Source organism: Phyllostomus discolor, chromosome 7 (genome assembly GCF_004126475.2).
Source record: "Phyllostomus discolor isolate MPI-MPIP mPhyDis1 chromosome 7, mPhyDis1.pri.v3, whole genome shotgun sequence".
NCBI classification, from domain to species: domain Eukaryota; kingdom Metazoa; phylum Chordata; class Mammalia; order Chiroptera; family Phyllostomidae; genus Phyllostomus; species Phyllostomus discolor.
The window spans coordinates 59,574,386-59,597,643 of NC_040909.2; the positions used below are offsets into that span (position 1 = coordinate 59,574,386).

At 38.4% G+C, this 23,258-nt stretch overlaps 1 protein-coding gene across 5 annotated transcripts in view; it reads left to right on the top strand.

Moving 5' to 3' along the window:
• The window catches only part of SLC25A26 (solute carrier family 25 member 26), a 151,935-nt gene that overhangs the window by 122,292 nt on the left and 6,385 nt on the right, over nucleotides 1-23,258 (top strand). For 4 of the 5 annotated variants that reach the window (XM_036031000.1, XM_036030998.1, XM_028518902.2 and 1 more), the window contains 3 exons: nucleotides 15,128-15,197; nucleotides 21,336-21,400; nucleotides 22,806-22,879. In XM_036031000.1, coding sequence (XP_035886893.1) covers nucleotides 15,128-15,197; nucleotides 21,336-21,400; nucleotides 22,806-22,879 — 209 coding nt within the window. The remainder of the gene's footprint in view (nucleotides 1-15,127; nucleotides 15,198-21,335; nucleotides 21,401-22,805; nucleotides 22,880-23,258) is intronic. The other variant, XM_028518904.2, reaches the window with a different exon arrangement.

Sequence of the window (23,258 nt, forward strand, 5' to 3'; positions counted from 1 at the left end):
TTCCCATCTTGGTAAATAGCACATTCATCTGTGCTTGCTAAAGTAGAAACCCAAGAATTATTCCATTTCTGTTTTTCCCTTGTCCCTCACCATCCAGCCCATCAACAAGTCTGCTGTTCTGACGGAAAGCTCCAGCTCATCTCTTGATTGATACAGTGGCCTCTCAGATGGCCTCCTGATTCCATTCTTGCTTATCTAAAACAGCTTCTCTTCACAGCAGCCGTAGTGATCTTTTAAAGAAATGAACCAGGTTATACCACTCTCTGCTTAAACTCTTCAGTGATATCTTTTTGAAAGGTAAATAAAATTAAGTTTAAACTATGACTGATAGGGTCATCTGTCATTTGGCCCCTCCTGCCTCACCGCTGCCATCTGTCACACTCCAGCTACAGTGTGTCCACTTACTGCACTGAGCCCTGCAGCCTCCCCTCTGTTCTTTTTGACCACACCAAACTGGTACTTACCCCAGGACCTTTGCATTTGTGGTGCCCTCTGCTGGAAATATACTTTCTTCATTCATTCTGTATGTCATTACTGAGTGCCTACTATGATGGGCCAGGCATTTTTCCAGGGTCTGGAGATATAGTGGTGAAGAGGAGTAACAAATATTTCTTCCCTCATTGAGCTTTCATTCCAGCACTTTCCCTAGGTCTTTCTCATGTCCAACTCTTTTTCATTACCCAGAGCTTAGATCATGTCACCTCAGAGAGCATCCCTTGTCCTTCCCTCTTGAGAGTAGGACCTTTCCTTCTTTCCTCCTCAATAATCACTGCACTTGCTTATTTTCCCCCTAGCATTTTAATAGAAGTTTATTTAGTTATGCATATATCATCACTTGAATACTTAATTTAAAAATATCAGTTGTGTCTTGAGCTATATGCCAGCCACTGGGCTAAGAACTATACAGCTGACCCTTGAAATTAGGGGTGCTGACCCCCACCGAGTTGAATAACTGTGTATAACTTAAGTTGTCCCTTCACAAACATGGGTTGAAAATACTGAGTATTTGTTTGTTTTTTCAGTCCTCACCCAAGGTTATGTTTATTGATTTTAGAGAGAGGGGCAAGGAGAGAGAGAGAGAAAAAAAAAAAGCAATTACCTGAAAAACACCAATGGTTTACCTCCTGTACATGCCCCAGCTGGGGATCAAACCTGTAGCCTTTTGGTGTACAGAATGGTACTCTGACCAACTGAGCCATGTGGCCAGGGCTGAAAATACTGTTTTTGATCTGAGGTTTGTTGAATCTGTGAGTGGGAGATTGGGGATACAGAGGGCTGACTATATGTTTATTGAAAAAGAACCATGTATAAGTGGACCTGCACAGTTGAAACCCATGTTGTTCAAGGGTCAGTTGTACATTCATTAGCATCTCATTCACATCACACACAACCCCGGGGAGATCAGCCTTCTGTTTATCCCCACTGAACAGGGAAACAAGGCTTGGAGAGGTTGTCTTCATCTAGTGACCCAAGTCCTCAATTTCCTGTTCAGCACCCTTTTTCTATTTTAACATTGTTAATGATAACCATAGTAATTTAAAAAAACAACTAGAATACCTAACTAACATTTCTCTAAGTTACAATGTGCCGGATAGTATGATAATCACTTTCCATGGATTATTTCCTATTAATCTTCATGATAGTCCTGTGAGGTAGGTGCCACATGGTCTTTCATAGATGAGGAAACTGAAGAAGAGTTTGAGTGCCTTGCCCAAGGCTCAGGATATTAAATGTCTTAAGGGTACAGCCAAAATCTGAACCCAGGCAGTCTGATTCAGAGTTGAAGTTCTTAATAACTCTGCACAAAGCACGTGATGTCTTTAACAATGCCTTGGCTGTTTCATATGCACAAAGTGTGCTAAAAAGTTCAGGTCATATTATATCACATCAGCTTATTTAAGATGTTTCTACAAATTGTGTTGATTTCTTAACTTGCTGACATAAAGCCCAAACAGCCTGGCCACAACATTTCTTAGACCAGCTCTCCCAAACACCCCTGGTTCTGCTGCACTTGGGCAGGGATTGAACAGTGTTCACTTCGTAAGTCAGCCCTCCGTGACCCACCATGGGGAACATGCATGGTTTATGGTGATGAGTGGACCCAGACCACATTCTTCCACGTGTTTTGTTTAATTCCTCATGGGACTCTGCTTATTAGAGGAAGGAACTTTGTCTTCTGATTGTTTATGTTTATATTCCTTACGGTCTGTCTGTTACACAGCCAGTTTTATAACTATTGGTTAATTGAAGGTTAGCATTTTTTTCCAAGTTGGATAACTGTAGACATTAACTGTTTTATTTCTAATTAGCTTCTTTTAGAAACATGTTCAAAGCTATAACATACAGATTTACTGTTACTCAACTTTATATAAATAATAAGCATATTTTAAAAGGATATGAAAAAATTTCTTGTAAGAATGTCAGTTTTTTTTCTATTGTCTGGATATTCAACATCAGTGTATAGTATAGTATAAAGGATTAAGAAGGATGCTGTTAAGTCTAAGTAGTTTTGCATCTAGCCACAAGATATAAAGTTGCCAATCAGTAACTAGTATTGCATTGGCCCAAAAGTCCATATGTTTTTTTCCCTAAGATAAAAGACACATCTTTTCATTTTCACCAATAACTTTATTGACTTGGATATTTTGAATATGTTGGCTGTGTCCCATGTGGTATAATATTGATTGTTCTCAATGTTGTGGTATAATATTGATTGTTCTCAATGTCTCAATTTGATTGCTATAAACTTCAACTAGTCTACCCGACCATGGAGGATCGTCCAGCAAGAAACCTCCAGCACAAAACTTCACAAACTACTTCTGAAACATTCCATCAGTCACAGCACCTTCTTCATACACTGCACAAATCTTTTCTTTTACATTTCAGTTGCATTTTTACCTTTCTTGAAATAATAAAGCATGATGTGGCAAAATGTTGCATTTTTCTATCTTCAGTATTAAAATGGCTACATAAAAATTCTTGAATTTTGATTTTTTTAAGTGCATGCTTATATGACAACTGTCACAATACAGTTTAATGGAAAAAAAACCATCTTACAGAAAAAAACAAACTTTTTGACCAATGCAATAGGAATGCAAGCTTTAAGTTCAGATGCAACTTTGAAGCAAAATGAAAATAAAACCAGTTTGGTCATGTAAGATTATGACATCATGCTGATGATTTTCTAAGATAAAATCATAGCTTTGCAATAGAAATCAGGGGCCACTGGGTTATCATTTCAGTTATATTCTAGTGTATAAAATAATTGGATTTTTCCTTTACATTTTATGAATATTTTAAGTAGCCAGTACCTTATAAAAGCTATGTTGTGTTCATGTTGAAGAGTAAGTAACTTATTATTGTTGATTTCTATTTCTTAATTGTTAAAATGTCACCACCTCACCCCAAACAAAATTCTCCCATACTTTTAGTAATGTAATAAAAATAATAGTAATCAGAGGGTGTTCACTGCTTGGGATCTCCGCATACACCATGTCAGGAGCCTGGGGCGCTCTGGTGTCTGCACAGACATGTTTGGTTGGAACTTAGATTTCTGTAAAGATTGAGGAGGAAATGAGTAAAAATATGTGTATGATTTCTGCTGCACTAAGTTTGTGCCCTAAATTAAATATAATTTGTTAATGTGGAAGAAAACAATTGAAAAGAAGGGCAAAGTATTTATTATATGTCCAAGTCACCAGTGAAGCCAGAGTCCATGATGCCAATTAGGATTTTAGTAAAATCAAATAATGAACAGGCATCTTTTAACAATCCAAAAACTGCAAGGACATTCGAATTCTTAATTTGCATCCTGGAAAATATGGGATACTTCATGAAAAAGGAAAAGAAATTAAAATCCCAAAGTATTCTTTCACTCAATTCATAAAAATAACGGGTAACACTTTCTTGGCTGTTTCTAAGGCTGTCGAGGGAGAAAGATTCAATCAGTAAACAAAATGCTTAGAAAATGCTTGCATTTTATAGTTTGGCCAATTAAAAGGTAGACAGATGGTGAAAATGAGATGCCGATAGAAACTGAGTCGGGAAGGAGAAGCGTCTTGTCAGCCAAGGCTTGATAGGACACGTGCGCGTGGCAAGCTGATCGTCCCCCAGCTCCTCAGGCAGCCTGTGTGCCCAGCTGCAGGCAGCCTGCGCATAGCCATATCCATGAAGCCAAAGGAATAACAGCACCCGTCCCATTCCTTTTACCTGAAAGTCAGATTTAACCTTCATCCCTCATGAGTGCTGCAGCTAAGAAGGTAGTGGGTTAGGGTCCTTTGTCAAAAGACAGTAAAAAGCACTTTATGTCTTTGGCCTTCTTTCCTCTTTTTTCTTCTTTCTCTTAAGCATTTCTCTCCTTTTATGCAAATTTGTGACTAAAATAAGATAAATATGATCATCAGATAGAAAATTCCTATGATGAGTCATATTGATGTTGTTGGCTGAGACAAAGTGACAACAGGGGAGAGTTTACTGCCTTAGTTTAATTCGATTATGAAACAAAAGTATGTATTGAAATGCACCTTGATGATGCCTACAATGATTCCCAGTTCCTTTGGTGATACAAAACCCTGGGTTCTATTTCAGAGAACCCATCTTTGGATGCATATGTAACCCCCTTGGAAAAACAAGGAAAAACGGATTTAGCTTTGTTTTTACTTGTCCTTTAGACTTGCTTCCTGGTTATTCATGGGCATTTTGGGTATTTGATTAATATGTTTGGTTTAAATGTGCAATGTGGCTCTGCTGAGAATACAGCAAGGCTAGAGCCGCACAGTGCCAGGTGATCCCAGCCCTCCTTCCAGCTCAGCCAAAATGAAACCTTGGACTTTCTGGGCACAGCTCACCAGGAAGCCCTCTCCAGCGACATGAATGGTGGTCCTTGACGTGGCACCCATTGTCATTTCGGAATTACATGGTTCTCTGCTGAGCCAAGAATGAATGAAAATTTGGGACGATTATGTTTGGCCAGTTCATATCTTCCCTCATTGTTTACACAAGGTAAAACGATCAAACACTATGTACACTGCAAGTAGTTGTTCAGGATCAAAGGTTTGGCTACCTTGTATGTACAAGGAACTCTGCAAGGCCTGTGGGACTCCAGACCTGAAGGGAACGAGGGCCTCTCCTGTAGAGTCAAGGGTGAGGTGGGAGAGCTTTTGAAGGTGAGTGAAAGTGAGTGACTCATATTTTTTTTGGTGTTGTTGAGGATAGAGTCTTGTCAATATATCTGTTTCTAGATAAATGGGGTTTGTCAGTGTAAGTCCCTCAATTCTTTCATTTTAACCGTTTTTTATAAAACTTTAAGAAGATTGTTCCATATTTAAACATGTCAAGCCAGGTGTGCCTTTGTAGGTTGAAGCATTAAAAGTAATAATACCTTGTTGATTCATGGGAACATCATAAATGTGGGTTACAATGATCTATTTCATTGTAACTGTTAGTGAAATATTTTGATATTGTTATTGAATAACATGAATGGGAACTTTTATTTCTACCCCAAACTCACAAGACATCAAACCACAGACGTAGGAAGCTCGAAGAACCTCTAATCAGCGTAAATACCCTTCCATGAAAACCTACCCACGCACATGCCAAAACAATTACTTTCTGATTATAAAACCTAACTATCACTAAGCAAACTTGGCCCATCTTGCTTATGCTCAAGAATAATAAATAAAATTTCTTCAATTATCAGCACAATCATTTGTTATATACCCTCCTATAAATTCTTATTATCTTTACCACTTACTTATCTAGAAGGCAAGTATTAAGCCAAAATATAGTTTAACAACAACAAAAAAGGTACAAATCAACCCCAACAAAGTTGGTGCTACTTAAAAATTTCAGAATAGTTTCAGTCCAGTTGCCATTGTAATCAAAATTGGCATGTGCATTTCAAATGATCTGTAGCTATCAGGTATATCTCATTTTAATTATGGAAACTAGCACTATAGAAGAAATCTATTTTCACCTTTCAGCCATTTGATTCTATTGCTAGAGCTTCTGTGTGGCAGAAGTGAGCTTAATCATGGTTCCAAAGTATATTTTATATATTTTTTGGTTTAAAACTGTGCATGAGAAATATCTTTTAATGACATATTAGTATATGAGTTCTTTGCAGAGAGACCATTCACCAAATTGAATACAAAACTTTAGGCAGATATTGCTTTAGTTTTTAAAGTACGTGTGCGATGGCCACATGGCAGCTTGCTTGGCGGTGGTGTGGAGAATGTTTGCCTGATGTTGCCTGCTATCTTCGGTGTATTGGAAGATTCTGCAGGTAGGTTGGCAGCAGTGAGACCTATATAGAAGATTTTCATTCTGTTAAATAAATTACCATCTGATGTTATTCATGTGGAATTGAGTAGGTGATTCTGTGCTTGGACATCTTGTACCACAAAAAGCATTTGGTAAACTTTCATAATCTTGCAAAATGAAAAACATAACTACTTTTGAATACAACAGGTGAAGAAGTACCAAATATAAGTTTTCCTGCACTAAAGCCACACATTTATTTTAATTGTTATTCATTCATAAGACATGCACATTTGGGTGGGTGTTTTGAAGTGAAAAACAAAGCCTTTTCTTTATGCTATACTTTAATAGAACACACCTGACCCAGCCTCAGCCTCCTAAGCTATTTCGTAGTGTTGTGCCTGGTGTTTGCTCTCTTGGCCTGCAGGAATCCCGGTACTAATAGCTGTTACCCTGGGGCCCGGGGGCAGCTGGGGCATGTTCTTCTTCTGGTAGGCCTTCAGTAATGAGTGAAGAATCGCTTTGGAAATTAGAACATCCTGATTACTTTTGTAGTGATACTACTAGGTATTCAAGATTTCTCATAATATCCTAATGGATAATATAAATATCATTAATTGAAAAAAAACAGGAAAAATCACATACCTTGAAAATTTAAAGTAGTGGTATGGGGAAATTCAATTAAGGTATGTATTTTAGTAGTATTACACCTACCTTAGTCTCCTGTTTTGATCTTGTACTGTGGTTATATAAGATGTGAACATTAGGGGAGACTGGGTGAAAGGTATATGGGAACTGTACTATTTTTGCAACTTTTCTGTAAGTCTAAAATCATTTTGAAATGAAATTTTCTATATGAGCTCTTAGAAATATTTTCCAATCAACCTATATTAAGGAAACTTAAGAAAAACTGTAGAAACTAAGCTATGACCCAGATGCCAGGCAGTTACTAAGGACAGGATTGTGAGCACCATAGAGGTCTCTCTCATGTCTAGGGACATGCAGCTCTGCCGTGCTCATCCCTGTCTGTTGTCACTTAGTAGTTGACATTCCCAGTCAAAAGAGAAAAAAAACAAAAAAACAAAACTAAACCACAGAAGCAAAAATTAAGGACATTTCTGACTATCAGCCTCATTACTTCAACTTGAAATTTCTCGTTAATATGAGATACAAACACATGCTTGTGAATTCATCTGAAAAATATATTCTTTAGTTGAAAAGAAAAAGGAAACAGGACATCAAATTGGATAAATAAGCAAATATGCCAACCTGCTTTTTTGTTCATATTGTTTTTGGTGCACAACCTGCACAGTATCATTCTTCATATCTAGGCCCACTCTCTGTCCCTCATCTCTGTGCCCGGTCATTTGTCTGCCTTTACTGGAATGGTCAGTAGACCTCTTTGGCAATGGAAATACTTACGTAGGTTGAGATTTTATGGCAATTTAAAAAATGTCTGATGTTCAGATAGACCCTTAAAAATCCTCCATTACAAACACACATTATTTAAACAACTTTTATTAATATCAAAATATTTTGTTGAATAACTTGCATATTATCATGTAGCTCTACTGGATGTTAAGCTATATATGGTAATGAGGAATCTTATAATGATGCCACATGAATACTGTTCTGTCTGTGAGACTCGTGGCTTTGGGGGTGGGAGCCAGACAACCAGCTCTAGTCTTAAGTTATCTGAAAGTCATGAACAGTATTTACAATTGCAGTGAGTAACCTTTCCTGTCTTTCCAGCCAGCGTTTTTGTTGATCACAACCCTCTGATCTTTCCACACACGTGGGCAACTGTGTATTTTTAGAATATGATACATAATCCATATGTAGTACTTTTTACCAGTCAGATTCTTGTTATTGGTGGTGCTTAATGAATTTAAAGTTGTTCCCAAATGAATCATTTGTATTTAACACTTGTCTTTTTAGCGTGGTCTCAATATTATTTTCTAGAGTTTCTATATTTGGAAAATTCCTCATTTAAATTCCTCATATTATTTAAGGCAGGTTGCTTTGGGCATTGATGTAGTTTGTTCATCTACTTGAATATTTTAATAATATTTCAGTAAAATTTATGACCCATATGTGTAAGTAAATACCATTCTATTTGCTATGAAGACAATGATAACTTACAGATGCAAGTTCACGTGTTCTTGTGCTCTATACCGATTGTCTCATTCAGATCCCAGTTGTTATTAACTACCTCTTTAAACTTCAGCCAGTTACTTAACTTCTCTCAGCCTCAACATCCTTGTCTATAAAATGAGGATAAAACGGCACGTCCTCAGAAGATTGTGGTTAGGATTATACGAGTCAATGTGTATAGTGTTTAGTGCCTGGAATGTAGGAAGTCGTGTGTGTGTGTTTATTGTGGTTACTGTTATATTTGTTGTTTCTTTCAAGATCTGTGTTTGCCACTGAAATTTCTCACCTGATTCTAAACCATGTGGTTCTAGAGATTTTTCTTTTATTTTAAGATATTTTTTAGTATCCTCTTCAAATATAAAATGATTTTTTTCTTTGTCTTTAGACTAAATTATTCTGGCCAGGAGATAGTGGGAAATTAAGGTTATCTATAGAGATTCTATTTTTAAACTGTGTTTTCAGGCATCTGAACCTGTTTTGATTAAGTGTTCCCCCCCCTCCCCACCCCTTGCAACCAGTTTGTTTTTGTCTTAGATTACAGCAGGCACCTCTGTGAAGCCTTCACCATAACCTCCCTTCTCTCTGTTCAAACCCTCTTCTACTCCCTCCATACCCCCCATCAGATATTTGACCTCTAGGAACTGGTGGCTTGTTTCCTTGACTCTGTAGTACCTGGCACCTAGTTAGATACTCAGTAAATAATTGAATTTATGAATTACATAGCATCTTTGTTTCCTCTTGTAAGCTATGCAATTCACATTTTGTTATTTGTTCTTTATTGTTTATAAACTCTGCATTGTTAGTAATATTTTAAGTCTGTTTGGAGTAAACTTTTGCTTTTTGGAACCCTTCAGTAGATTAACTGAAGATGACCTTTAGTCATCATTGAAAGTCTAGTTTATGTTCCATATTCCTTTTCTAAAATGTTGGCAAAGTAAATAATGGTGCTATAACTGGAATTAGCCTGATAAAATACACATTTTGCTACCTTAAAAGTAAAAGGATGTTGCTCCACTGTCTTTTTTCTTATTCTTATAAAATTTGTTTGCAGTGCTTATAAGACCTCAGGAGAAAATGTTTGCTACAAAAGCACAGGTATATTTGCAAAACTAGTGTATTTACTAAAGAAATACCGAGTACTACACTTAATGGCAAGGCTATGTTTAGAAAGCTGGTTTTTTTTTTTAAGATTGTATTTATTTATTTTTAGAGAGGGAAGGGAGGGAGAAAGAGAGAGAGAGAAACATCAATGTGCGGTTGCTGGGGGCCATGGCCTGCAACCTAGGCATGTGCCCTGACTGGGAGTTGAACCTGCGATACCTGGTTCACAGCCCACACTCAATCCACTGAGCTATGCCAGCCAGGGCAGGAAGCTGTTTTTAAGAAAATATTTTTTTAGCTTATCTACTTCAGGTTACAAATATCCATTTGATAGCTGCACTCATAGTCCAGTGAATTTAATAAATACACTTCTACAGTCACTGTTCTCATCAGTTAGGTGGAAGAAAATGTCAGAGTCTCATACCACACATGACTGTATGTCTGATTTGCTGGGTAGTTTACATAGCTAGGTATCTACTTAAGAAGAGCTGTTCCCTGGTATTGGTGTAAAAACAGACACAAAGATCAATGGAACAGAATACTCAGCCCAGAAATAAACCACACATACATGGTCAATTAATTTATGACAAAGGAGGTGAGTCTATACAATAGGGAAATGACAGTCTTTTTAATAAACAGTTTTGGGAAAGCTAGACAGCCACATGCAAAAGAATTAAACTTGGCCACTATCATATACTGTACACAAAAATTAATTTAAAATGGATTAAATGATCTGAAGTAAGATCTAAACCCCTACAACTCCTTGAAGAAAATGTAGGTGGTAATCTCCTTGGCATTGGTCTTGGTGATGACTTTTTGACTCTGACACCAAAAACAAAAGCAAAAGCTTCTACACAGCGAAGGAGAGCAACAAAATGAGAAGATAACCTACTGAATGGGTAAAAAGTATTTGCAAATCATATATCTGATAAGGGGCTCATACTCAAAATACGTAACACACAACTCAGTAGCAAATCTCCCCCCACAAACAATCCAATTAAAAAATGGGCAAAGATTTGTATAGATATTTTTCTAAAGATACACAGATGGCCAACAGTTATAAGAAAAGATTCTCAACATCATTAATAATCAAAAAAATGCAAGTCAAAACCACAATGAGTTTATCATTTCATACCTGTTGGAAGGACTGTTATCAAAAAGACAAGATATAATAAGTGTTAGCAAGTGCACCGAGAAAAGGGAACCCATGCGCACTCTTGGTGATAATATAAATTGGTGTAGCCGCTGTGGAAAATGGTCTGGAGGTTCTTCAAATATTCAAAATAGAACTACTGTGTGATCCAGCAATTCTACTTCTGTGTATTTATGCAAAGGAAACAAAGAAAAAAACCTAAAAGGATATCTGTACCTCTATGTTCATTGCAGCATTAATTTTTTTTTATTTTAATTTTTTAAAAAGATTTAAAAAATTTTTTTAGACAGGGAAGGGAGGGAGAAAGAGAGAGAGAGAAACATCAATGTGCGGTTGCTGGGGGCCATGGCCTGCAACCCAGGCACGTGCCCTGACTGGGAATCGAACCTGCGATACTTTGGTTCGCAGCCCGTGCTCAATCCACTGAGCTACGCCAGCCAGGAATTCATTGCAGCATTCTTTACAACATCTAAGATATGAGTGAATGGAAAAAGAAATTGTATATGCACACAATGGAAGATTTTTCAGCCATTAAATAGAATGAAATTTTGCCATTTGCGACAAAATGGACCTTGGGGGCATTATGCTAAGTGAAATATGACAGAGAAAGACAGATACTGTATGGTCTCTCTTCTATGTGTAATCTTGTTAAAAATATATCAAACTTATAGATACAGATAAGAGATTGGTGGTTGCCCAAGGCAGGGCATGGGGAATGGAGTGAGTGGTGAAGGGGATCAAGGAGTAAAAAGGAAATAAAATAAAACCAGTAAATAACACACACAAAAAGTTGTTAAAATTGACGATAAATAGGGCCCTGTGTCCTTTTTCATGGCAACCTTCTCAACCTCACAGGTATATTTTCAGTGGGGAAGTATTGAAAGTAGGAAATTAGTATCAACTTTGCTGTTCTTTCAGTTGTGGTATATTTGATCATCCCTAAAACTGTCATTCCATCATAAATAGGTCATTACACTGTTCTAACCATTGTAATTAATATATTTGAGGTTTTTTGTAATTTTTTCATCAATACTGTAGCACATACCATTATGCTAGAGGTCCTTTCCAGTGCAGTAAGGCAAGAAAAAAGAAGTAAAAGGCAATAATCTGATAGGAAAGGAAGAAACTCTTTATTCAGAGACAATATGAATAAAGAAAAGAAATAAAAGGCAATAAGCTAGTTGGAAAGAGAAAAACTGTCTTTATTCATAGACAGTTTGATCATTGATATAGAAAATTTGATGGAATCTACAAAGAAGCTATTAGAGCTGTTAAGTTGAGCAGGGTTGCAGGATACAAGATCAGTGTGTGAAAATTAATTGTACTTGTAGATATTAGCAACAAACAGAAAGTGAAATTAAAAACAAGCACTACTACTCACAGTAACATCAAAACATGAAACAGATAAATCTGACAATGAAGCACAAGACCTGTACTGAAAACCAGAGAACACTGTTGAGGGAAAATAATGGAGGCATAAGTGACTGGAGAAAAGTGCCATGTTTATGGTTCAGAAAATTCAATGTTAGCACCTGTTTTCTCCAGAATGATTTATAGATTCAGTGCAATTCAGATAAAAATCTTGGCAGGCTGTTTTGTGGAAGTTGATAAACTGATTCTAAAATCCATTTGAAAGTGCAAAGAACCTAGAGTAGTAAAAGCAACTTTGAAAAAAAGAACAGAACTGGAGAACTGACACTACTTGATTCCAAGATATTATAGAGCTATAGTAGTCAAGAATTAGTACTGAATTTCTATCAAGATGGATATGTGGAGTCGAGCAGAGAGTCCACAGAGACCCACACATACATGGGCAATTGATTTTTGACAAAATTGAGAAGGCAGTTCATTGGAGAAAGGATAGTCTTTTCCAATTGCTGTAACAATTAATACCCATATGTAAAAACAAAAGAACTTCAATCCATAACTTGTGGCATACAGAAAAATGAACTCAAAATGGAAGATAGGTCTAAATGTCAACCTAAAGACATAACATTTCTGGAAGAAAATAGAAAAATCTTTGTGGCCTGAGTTAGATAAAGGTTTCTTGGATATGTTATGAAAAGTAAGATCTGTAACAGGATAATTTAGACTTCATCAAAATTAAATACCTTTGTCCTTTGATAGACACTGTTAACGGAATGAAAAGGAAGCCACAGATTAGGAATATTTTTCAATGACTTTTATCTAGAATACATAAAAAGCTCTCAAACCTCAATACTTAAGGAAACAGACAACTAAATAAAAATGCAAAACATTTGAACAGACACTTAAGAAAATATATGGATGCCCTGGCTGGGTGGCTCCCATCCCATACACTGAAAGGTTGCTGGATTTTGGTTTTTTTTTTTTTTAATTTTATTTTAATAGTTGTTCAAGTACAGTTTTCTATCCTTTACTCCTATCCCAGCCCACCCACCCATTCCTCCCCACCTCCCTCCCATTTCCACGCCCCCCCCCCCTTGATTTTGTCCATGTGTCCTTTATATTTGTTCCTGTAAACCCTTCCCATTCTCGCCTGAAATTCCCCTGAAATTCCCTCCCCTCTCCCCTCTGGTCACTGTCAGCCTGTTCTCTATTTCATTGTCTTTGGCTATAAGGTTACTGGTTTGATCCCTGGTCAGGGCAGGTACGGGAGGCAATTGATTGATGTTTCTCACACCAATGTTTCTCTCTCTTGCTCTCATTTTTTCTCTCTCTAAAATCAATAAACATATCCTCAGGTGAGAATTTTTTAAAAAGAGGAAATATATGGATGGAATAAGTACATAAAAAGCTCAATATCATTAGTCATTAGGGAAATACAAATTAAATGGCACAGTGAAATGCTACGTATATACTCCTATAGAATAATAAAATTTTTTAAAATACAATGTCAAGTGTTTGGAAGGATGTAGAGAAACTGGAACTGGTTAGAATGTAAAATGGTACAACCACTTTAGAAAATAGTTTGGAGGTTTTCTAAAAAGTTAAACATATTCCTACCATGCAATATAGCTATTTCACACTTAGGTATTTCCACAAGGGAAATGAAGGCACACATCCATATGCTTCAGCGGTCCCCAGCCTTTCTGGCCCCAGGGCCCAGTTTCATGGAAGACAATTTTCCACAGACTGGGGAGGCGGGTGATGATTTCGGGAAGATTCAAGCTCAGCTCCTGCTGTGCAGCCAGGCTGCTAACAGGCCACGGTACCAGTCTGTGGCCCCGAGGTTGGGGACCCCAGCATATGAAGGCAGGAATATAAATGTTCATAGCAGCTTTATTTGTAATAGTCAGAAACTGGAAGAATCCCAAATGCCCATCAACAGGTGAGTACATAAATTATATATCTACACTATGGAATACTATTTACCAATTAAAGGGCAATGAACTGTTGATATCCACAATAACATGGGTAAATCAGACAAAATTTCTGAAGGAAAGAATCCAGGTTTTAGAAAATGAATGTATAATTTGTTTATATAAAATTCTAGATAAGGCAAACTAACCCAGAGTGACAAAGATTGTTTGAGGGCTGTCAAGGAAGGACAGGAAAGAGAGAGAGGAATGGCAGGGACACAGCAAACTCTGGGGTGGTGAGTATGTTCCTATCTTAATTGTGGCAGTGATTTCATGTCAAAACTTAACAAGTGGCATACTTCAAATAAATGTACCTCATTGCACATCACTTACATACACCTCAGTAAAACTAAAAAGAGTGAACAAGCAGGCTCTGCTGTTATTAGAAAGCCCAGGTAAAAGGTAGATAATAACAGGACCCAACTCTTAGGGTGGTTGTGAGGACCATGAGTTTTCATCTATGTTCAGAGATTAGACCAGGCCTGACTCAGCACTGTTCACCACTTGTTGTGAATGTATCTTGTCTTCTACCGTACCGTAAATGCTTGGTGAGCAGGGCACCATGTCTCAGTCATCATTTTGTCTAGTTGTGAAACTCGCCATGGGTATTTAATTGTATAATCCTCAACATCATGAACAGTGCAAAAAAGTTTTTGACAAATTTCAGATTGATACTTAAGTAGCAGAATCAACATCCTTCACACATGCAACATGGATAAAAGATTGAAAAAAAGAACTGAAGAATTCTGACATACACTGTTCTGAACTAACTTGTGAATTATAGAAAGTTCGGATTTATATGGGAAATTTTTGCAATGCCATATTGTCTTAAAGATGCATCTGTGTTTTATTTACACACACGCACAGTGTGTGTGTCTGTGTATCACACACACTGACTAGAAATCGTGTCCTCTGAGCACTCCGATGCAGCCGTCACCCTGGTTTCTTTCACTTATTTTAGAATGCAGTTAAGTCCTTGGGAAAATCACTTAGGTCATCACTGAGGAATGCCACCAAAATAGCTTCTCACTTAAGTTCCCGTCCCTAGAGCTCACCCATAGGAGGTTCCGATAAATTCAAATATTTAATAACTTGTATTTTTCTTTCTCCTTAAACACAGGCCCTCTGGTCCTGGAGGCAGGATCGCATGGTGGATTCTTGGCAGTCAGCAGTCTGTGGAGCTTTTGCAGGTGCAGAGGATTATATTATACTGGGAAAGACCAAAGTGGGATGGGGGGGGGATGTGAAAATACTCACTATGCAAAAACAACATTCTTCAGAAATTCCAGATTGTTTAGATGAAGAGAGTTCCACTAGTTGTTTGAGAAAAGAAAGTGTCTTAGGAAAAGGAAAAACCTAGAAAGGTGTCCACTTGAAAGACAACCAGTTTGTTTTCAACAAATTTTTCTCTTTATCTTTATTAAAGCCTTCACTCAGACCCTTTGGATTATTTTAAAGATGATTTATAAAGCCCTGTGTAGGTAGGGACTTGTTGTGGGTGCAGGGCTGACTCTGCAGCTGTCTGCCCTGAGCACTGCTTTGGGGGTTTAAGTGATTTCTGTAGCAGGCTGTGATTCACGGTTCCTGTGACACATTTGACAGCACTGTGGATTAACTAGTGTCAGGAGAACGGAGGCTGCCCCACAGTTTACTGAAGGCTAAACTGCTCCGTGTAGAAAATATGGAGATCTAAACATCTGGGTATTTTGTAGACATTAAACCAAGAGCAAAGTGACAATATGTGGTATTGTGTTATCCCTCACTGAGTCATATGAATTTTCCAGTGAGGGTCTAATGAGAACTCAGATGCTTTATGGAACTTAATAAATCATAGGTTTAACATTCTGAGAGAGAAATAGAGTTTGTTGTTGCAAACAAAGGTAATTAGAATTACAGTTGAAAGAAATTGAAGTAGAGATTTGCCAGAAAGTTGTCAATTGCTAGTTTAGATGTGAAGCCAGTAAGTTGACAGATATGTAGGGTTAGATGTCGACTTGATTAGAAACACATTGTTTCAATTTCTTCAGTGGTTGCTGGATTGGGTGTTGTAGTGATTAGGAAAATAGAAAACATACATGTTATAGGATTCTGCATTAATAATTGGACCCATTTGACTTGTAGAATTGATAATCAAAAATAAGAATGTTGCCTCTAGACCTGAAGCCAGCTCAGACTGATTGTGATGGGCAATTGTTTCCACATGACACTGCCATTAACTGTGTTAAATAAGTAGGTGGTCTTGATTCATTTTCCAGAAGTCAGGTATCTTTATTGCCCAGTCCTTAAATGTGAAAATGTGTACTTTTGTGACTCCCTCCTGGGCCCTGGGGATGAAGTGAGCACTGGGGAAATCTGGTCTCCTGGACAAGGCAAGGCTACTTTCTTAGGCTCACAGTGCCACGCAACACAGTGCACAGATGATGTGTTGTAGAATTGTGATCCTGCAGCCTGCATGTTTTCGTTAGCCAGTGTCACCCCAATCAATTCAATAAAAAAGGAAAAAGATAAAGTTAATAATACCATGAAACTCTCATGTGTTGAAATGAGAAGTATATATTCTCTGGGCCCATTCCTTAAGTAGCAGATACATTCAAAGCCAATGCATTGGATCTGTTAAGGAAATTTGCATCCATTACAGTCCCTTTTTCTGAGTAATGCTTTGTAATAGGCACTAAGCACTTGTATTAGAGTCAGAATAGGGGGAGAAACATTTTATCAGATGGCTGCCCATTGATCATGGGATCCTGTGGGCCAGGCCCTCCCATTAAGGTGGCTCACTGTGTCCAGTGACAGCAGAGAAGCTGGGACGTGAGCAGGGAAGGGCTTTGCCCAGAGCCATATACCTAGTCCTGGCCAATTGGTTGGATTTAAAAAAAGCTGTCAAGTCTCAGTTCTGCCACCAACTAAGGAATGAGGTTTTGGGGCCTTCCTGGGCACCAGCTTCCTTACCTGTAACATAGCAGCAGCTCTCCCTACCTAAAGGCATTATAGTGCTTTAGGATATATATTAGTACTTTGTAACTGATAAAACTTATGTAAGGAATTATTACTATTTCGATAAAAACAACCAACACCTGGAAAATGAAAAGCTGTTATCATCACAATAATTTCAATTACATTGATAGAATAATATTAATAAAGTTACTGTACAAAAACTTCTCTTCCCATACAGTCACCTTATTTTTTCACCTGAGGTTCTGATATGTGAAGAAGTTTGTCCAAGATCTGCAAAAATCCCCAGATATTTAGCAAAAGATTAAATACATTTCTTGTTTATATCCCTTTTGTTTTGAAATTTTAATTTATGATAGTGTTGATCCTGAGGAATTACATTACTACTTTAAAATGTTTCTGAAAGATAAAAATCACTGGAAAATACTCCAGATTGTGAAAAAGTGATACTCTGCAAGAGTCTGTTGCAACATTGTCCATCACACACTATAGAGAAGTGAACGAGGACTCACCGCGGGGAGCAGCCCTCTGCGGTCCCACATGCTCACACACACTGTCAGACTCAGGCTTATGTGGCTGTAGAGGCAGTGATAAAACTTGCCCTCATGTCAGAAATCAGAGTTCTCATTCCTGCATGCTTGAACACAGTCTGTGCCATCTTCTGTTCCCGTGCTTGTTTTATAAAGTACTTGACACACATATCCAAAAATGGCCCTTGAGAATGGAGGTGTTGAAGGCTTGTCATGCTCAGCAATTTCCTGGCTGCTGGTGAGGGGTTAAACTAGGAAGAGAAGGGACTTTGCCAACTGTCTCACTTCAAATTGACTTCTAAACATAAAATTGTAATTCTGTCTGAGTAATTATGACATCTGCTACTAAAGTGATAATTGCCATTCCATGGTGTTTTTTGATCAGTTTCTTGTAACTAACACCTATTTACATTCTCTGAGAGCAGAATGATAGAGATGTATATATAGATAGACAGACAGACAGATCTTCTCCTGACTTGAAATTCTAGAATAGGGTGAAGGGTTACCTGGGTACAAATGAGAAGGCGTAACACAATCTTTAACAGAAAGATACGTTTATTGTTGTTGAAGCCCTACCTGTCCGGACACTGTTTGGAGATTAAGTAGAAAATGTACCTGAAGACCCTGTTCTGGCTGCCAGGCTAATCTGAGAGGCCCTGGAGGGCCTATGAGGGACAGTGCTGCCCCCTGTAGCCCCCACCATGCTCACAGCTGCTACTAGGAGGTGACAGCTGCAGAACCTGTTGAAGGAAGGTGGCCCCTTTTGTCTGGACAGCGTAAATAACCAGCATTTGTTTCCTAAGGACCTGAGTAACATCTAGTTTCCCCTAAATCTGGTCCTGAAAGCAGTTCTCCTAACATTCAGTCAAGTAAAAACCTACTGTGGTAGGGCCCATAGTAAATTGTTTCTTGTGTGATTTGAACACGAAAGCAGCCTACAGTGGCTGTACCAAAGAATTGTTTCCTGTCCAATATGTTAGCAGGTTCCCTGTATTTATTACTGGCAGTTTACAATTCCCTTGAGTAAAATGTAGAAAATAATGACATTTTAACTGAAAGTACCAGTCCTCCGCCCCCTCCCTATTATGACCAGTTACTCTGTACATGACCTTCACAAGTCCTTCCTGCAGCCTCATAAAGAACATTGTGGGGTCTGTGAATTAGAGCAATCTTTGATATTTGAAGATATTCAAATTGACTTAGTAACTTTCATAAAATACAGTTTTCCTTATGGTAGTAAAATTAGGACCTATTTAAGCATATGCATCCTTGTCTTTCACGCTTCCTCGTATCGTTTTTGATGAACCGAAATCTCTAAGAGAATACTGGCAGGTGTCCACAGTAAAGGAATGGGGAACTTACGCTAATGGCTAAAATAAGTTTGATTTGCAGCACCCGGTTTTATTAGAAGGCACATACTTTTCAACATAGGTGGCTCATAAAAGCTTGAGTAGACCGACAGGGGACAGATGTTCTTGCTAATTTTCAAGTTGTCATAGTTGGTTTAGGACAGTTTGTGAACATTTTCAAACAAGAAAAATGCACTCAGAGTGCATAAAACTCAGTATGCACTTCCGAGTTTTAATGAACAGGTAAATTTTAATGTCTTTTTATGTATCAAAGTCAATACAGTGAAGGAGCTAAGATACATGTGACTTTGAGTCCCCACTCCTTATTATCTGTGTGTCCCTGGGCAAGTTGTCTGTCAAGTGCAATGAGATAAAATAATCTGTGAAAATACCTAGTACAGTCCCAGTGTACCAGATACAAAATAAGCACAGGATTAGCTTGGGACTTCCCCCTCCTCCTCCCCTTTTGAGAACAAATTGAAATCTTCAGTTTGTAAAAACTGCAGCACTTGTCCAGGGCACCCCGTAAGCATGTTTGAGCCCCTACTGTGCTTGCTGGGCTACAGACATGAAGAAAATGGCTAGAGACATGAAGAAAACTCACACATCTCTGCCCGCCCAGAAAAGAGCTAATTACTTGGAGCATAAATATGAGCCAGGGACTACTCTAGACCCTTTGCATAGACTCATTTCATTTCTGTGTCATATTGCTGTCTGCATTTTATAGATGAAAAACTGAGCCCACTGGAAGACCCAGAGGCCAAAAGCCTCCGAGTCTGGAAGTGAGAACAGTTTGTCTCAGCTCTGTATTAGGAAAACCTGCTGTGATTTAATGTCTGTGAGCTCCAGATTCCCCCCGCCCATAGCATGGCATAACCGGAATGCCTGTCTCATAGGGTTTTTTTACTGAGGGCAGTCAGCGAGGAGAGCAGGAGTGAGGCCTGGGTCTTCCCGACTCTGAGGGAGGGTTGCTTCAGGCCAGACCCTGCAGCTAGTAAGGTCAACAAAACCGAGTATGAGATTGGAGTGCTACAGGTTCATTGCCTTTTTCTTCCTTTGTCCTTTTTATTCCTTCTTAAGGATTTTTTTAATGGATGTGAAGCCTTCCTGGACCCTTTTCTGTAGTTATATTTACTCTTTTAGTACAGAATGTGTGGTTTAAAAACATTGATATTGTTGGATTTCAGGACTGAGTCCACCAAATTTTAACATACTTGAGGTTTAGCCAACTCTCTGAATATCAAACAACTTCTGATTTTGGGGGGAAAATATTCCACATGTTCATAACACAAAAAGTGGCTTAGAAAGGGCACTCGCATTCATGTTATTGATCCTTATTAACCCTAAGTGTGTCATCTGTGGGTAACCAAAAATGGAACACAGAAGCATAAATGGGTGCATCTTTCTAAAACTCATTGTCATGAGTTTAGCGATTGGAGGAGCTTCAGTGTAATGCTCGTTCTTCAGCAACACATTTAGAAAGAGATTTGGCAAAGTTCAAATGACCTTCTTGTCCACACGCCACACAACTTGGAGGGAGAGTGTTGCTATTTTTGGAGTATCCTTCCCACATGTGTTCTGTTCAGTCCTTTTACAAAACTGTCCACCTCACCCGAGCTCATGGACGCTGAATCTTTTAGAAAGTCCTTTGAGTTTATTATTTTACCTCCTTAGGGCCTCTTGAGGTTGAAATGATATCTTTGTATCATATTACATAGAATATTTGCACCATATAATATGGTTTCTGTTAGAAAAAATGTTTGGATTTCTCTGTCTGTAGATATAGCTCCCTTTAAAATATGTGCATTTTTTAAGTATCTGTTGTGCAGTCACAGCATTTCCGTGGGAGAGAAGGTAGGAGGGAAACCATGAGGAGCGTGCTTCTTAGACAAGACAGACTAACAAGATGCAGAAGGAAGCTTAGAAATGTTGTTTCTTCAACTGGCTTGTTATCAGAAGCCTGGAAATACAGACAGCTTTTCTTTTTCAGTGTTTTTAACTTGAAGAATCCAGGCATTTGTACCCAAAACCCCACTGTGATATACATTTCTCTTGGCCCACTCTGCCTCAGAGCAGAAATGATAGAAGCATTTTGGAGTCAGATGAGAGACCAGTGGCCGATGGAAGGCATGGCCCTCTGAGAATCAATGGGAGCCCCCTGCCTCTCTGAGTAGGTGACTGCTATAGACACGTAACCCGGTACACACTCATCTCAGTTCACTGTGCCACAGAGAGCAAGAGGTGGGGGTGGGGCCCAGTTAGCCTGAGGAGGTAAAGCATTATTACCTTGTCATCTTGTCATATGTGGTGCAGTGTCATTGCAAAAGCTGTGGCATGCAGGTAAAGGTTTTGTATGCGTGCAATATAGTTCTTGAACCAATCAAGGGGATATAATGATAAAGAACTGATTTTTGCAGACTTATGTGGAATTATAAAATAAACATTATAAAACACTGTAACACCATAAACAACACTGTATTGGGGTTTATATACACAGGTGGATTCGCAGCTATGGTCACCACACCTCTGGATGTGGCGAAAACAAGAATCATGTTGGCGAAGGTAAGTGGTAAAATAACATAATGTGGACATAACAGACGCTCCTATATACTAGCACTGGGGCTTATGTGTACATAAAGTGAAGAAAAGTAGAAAACACTTCCCTGTAGGAGAAGCCTTATGCCGCTGTCAAACCACCAATGAAACTGACGTTGATGAAACAATCTGTATTGCTGTCACTGTGTACAATGTCTGTGTAATCATTTTCAACTACGCTATGTAAGTGAGCAGGGCTGGTAGGGTCTCTGTGTGGTACGACTATATTCGAATTACCTCTGTTTTTACCATTGACAGACCTGAGGCTCAGAGTCAGCTTGCTTCATGCCACACAACAGGTGAATTAACAGGCTCTTGAACTTCATGCTTGGCCTTAACTGGATAAATTAGGAGAGTTGTCAGAATTCTTACAATTTTTTCCTTAAAAAGAAATATTGTTAAAAAAAAACAACTACAGACTTCCCGGGTGCCATACATACAACGTAGCTGGAGACTAAAACAATAAAAAATAAAGTCATACACTTGTGGAAAAGTACATGACTTTTCCTAAGAGGTCAACCATGTTTACATTGAACATATTAATAGCACCCTTCAATAAATGTGTTTATTAGCTACTTAGGTGAGTTTCATAATTGTACCATCTATACTGACTATCCTCCATTTTTCTCAGCTCAGTTGATACTGCTTTCCATCGCTCTCCACCCCTCCCTCTACCCCCCAGTTGTGTATGAACTATCTAGATGTGTATTTCCTGTCAGTAGTTGTATGTCAGTATCTGAGTGTGATTTTCCTATTTAGTAGTATGTGTGAATTATCTGAGTATGGATTTCATAGTTAGTAGTTGTACATGAATTACCTAGTTGTGGTTTTCCTGTTCAGTGGTTGTATGTGAATTACCAGGGTGTGATTTCCCTGCTTAGTAGTGTAAGTGAAATATCTGGCTATGGATATCTTGGTCATTAGTTGTATGTGAATTATCTGGGTGTAGTTTTCTTGTTTCATGGTTTTATGTGAATTATCTGGGTGTTATTTTCCTGTTTGGTAGTTTTACAGGAATTATATTGTTACAGTTATCTTGTTCAGTGGCTGTTTGTGAATTACTTGGGTGTGATTTTCCTGTTAACACAGTAGTTGTATGTGAATAATCTGGGTGAGCTCTACCCATCTTTTGATAATAAGACCAGGAAAAGTGGCTTTCTGTGGCTTTAAGCCAAATCAGCGCTTGCTTGTGGGTTTGAAGATAAAGCCCTCTGGTGCAGTGAGATCCAGGGCTCCTGATTCCTCAGAAACTCCCCAGTCTATTTGAAACTATCTTAGATAAAGGCATTAGGGAGCTGTGTACCCAAGGATATCATCTGTAAGTTGGAGACTTTCATAAGATAACAGTTTTCTCTTTTGTCCTTTCATGCAGGCTGGTTCCAGCACTGCTAGTGGGAATGTCCTCTCTGTCCTGCATGAGGTCTGGCGGATACAGGGATTGTCAGGGTAAGAATGAGAAAGAATGTTCACCTATCTCACTCTCTCCACTGGTTTGTCTTCTTCTGGCCTGATGTAGGACAAATCCTTTTCTTTCTTCTGCTTATGCCCTGGCTGGGGGTCTCTTTGTTTTAATGTATTGGACCAAACATTACATTTGATTTTGGTTATGTGAGATAATATCACACAATCAAGGTGATACAGTCTTCTAGCAAGGTGATTCCCAGCCTTGTTAATCTTGATGTGAGATGCCGCCCACATGTGTACCTCTTGCTACCTTCTGGGCTGCAGCATTAAGACAGGCTTCCAGTTATGTGATGCAGGAACTCGGTGAGTGAGGGTAACATTATCAGGAGAAAGCATTTGTGGTCTGGGGTACTGTTCACTA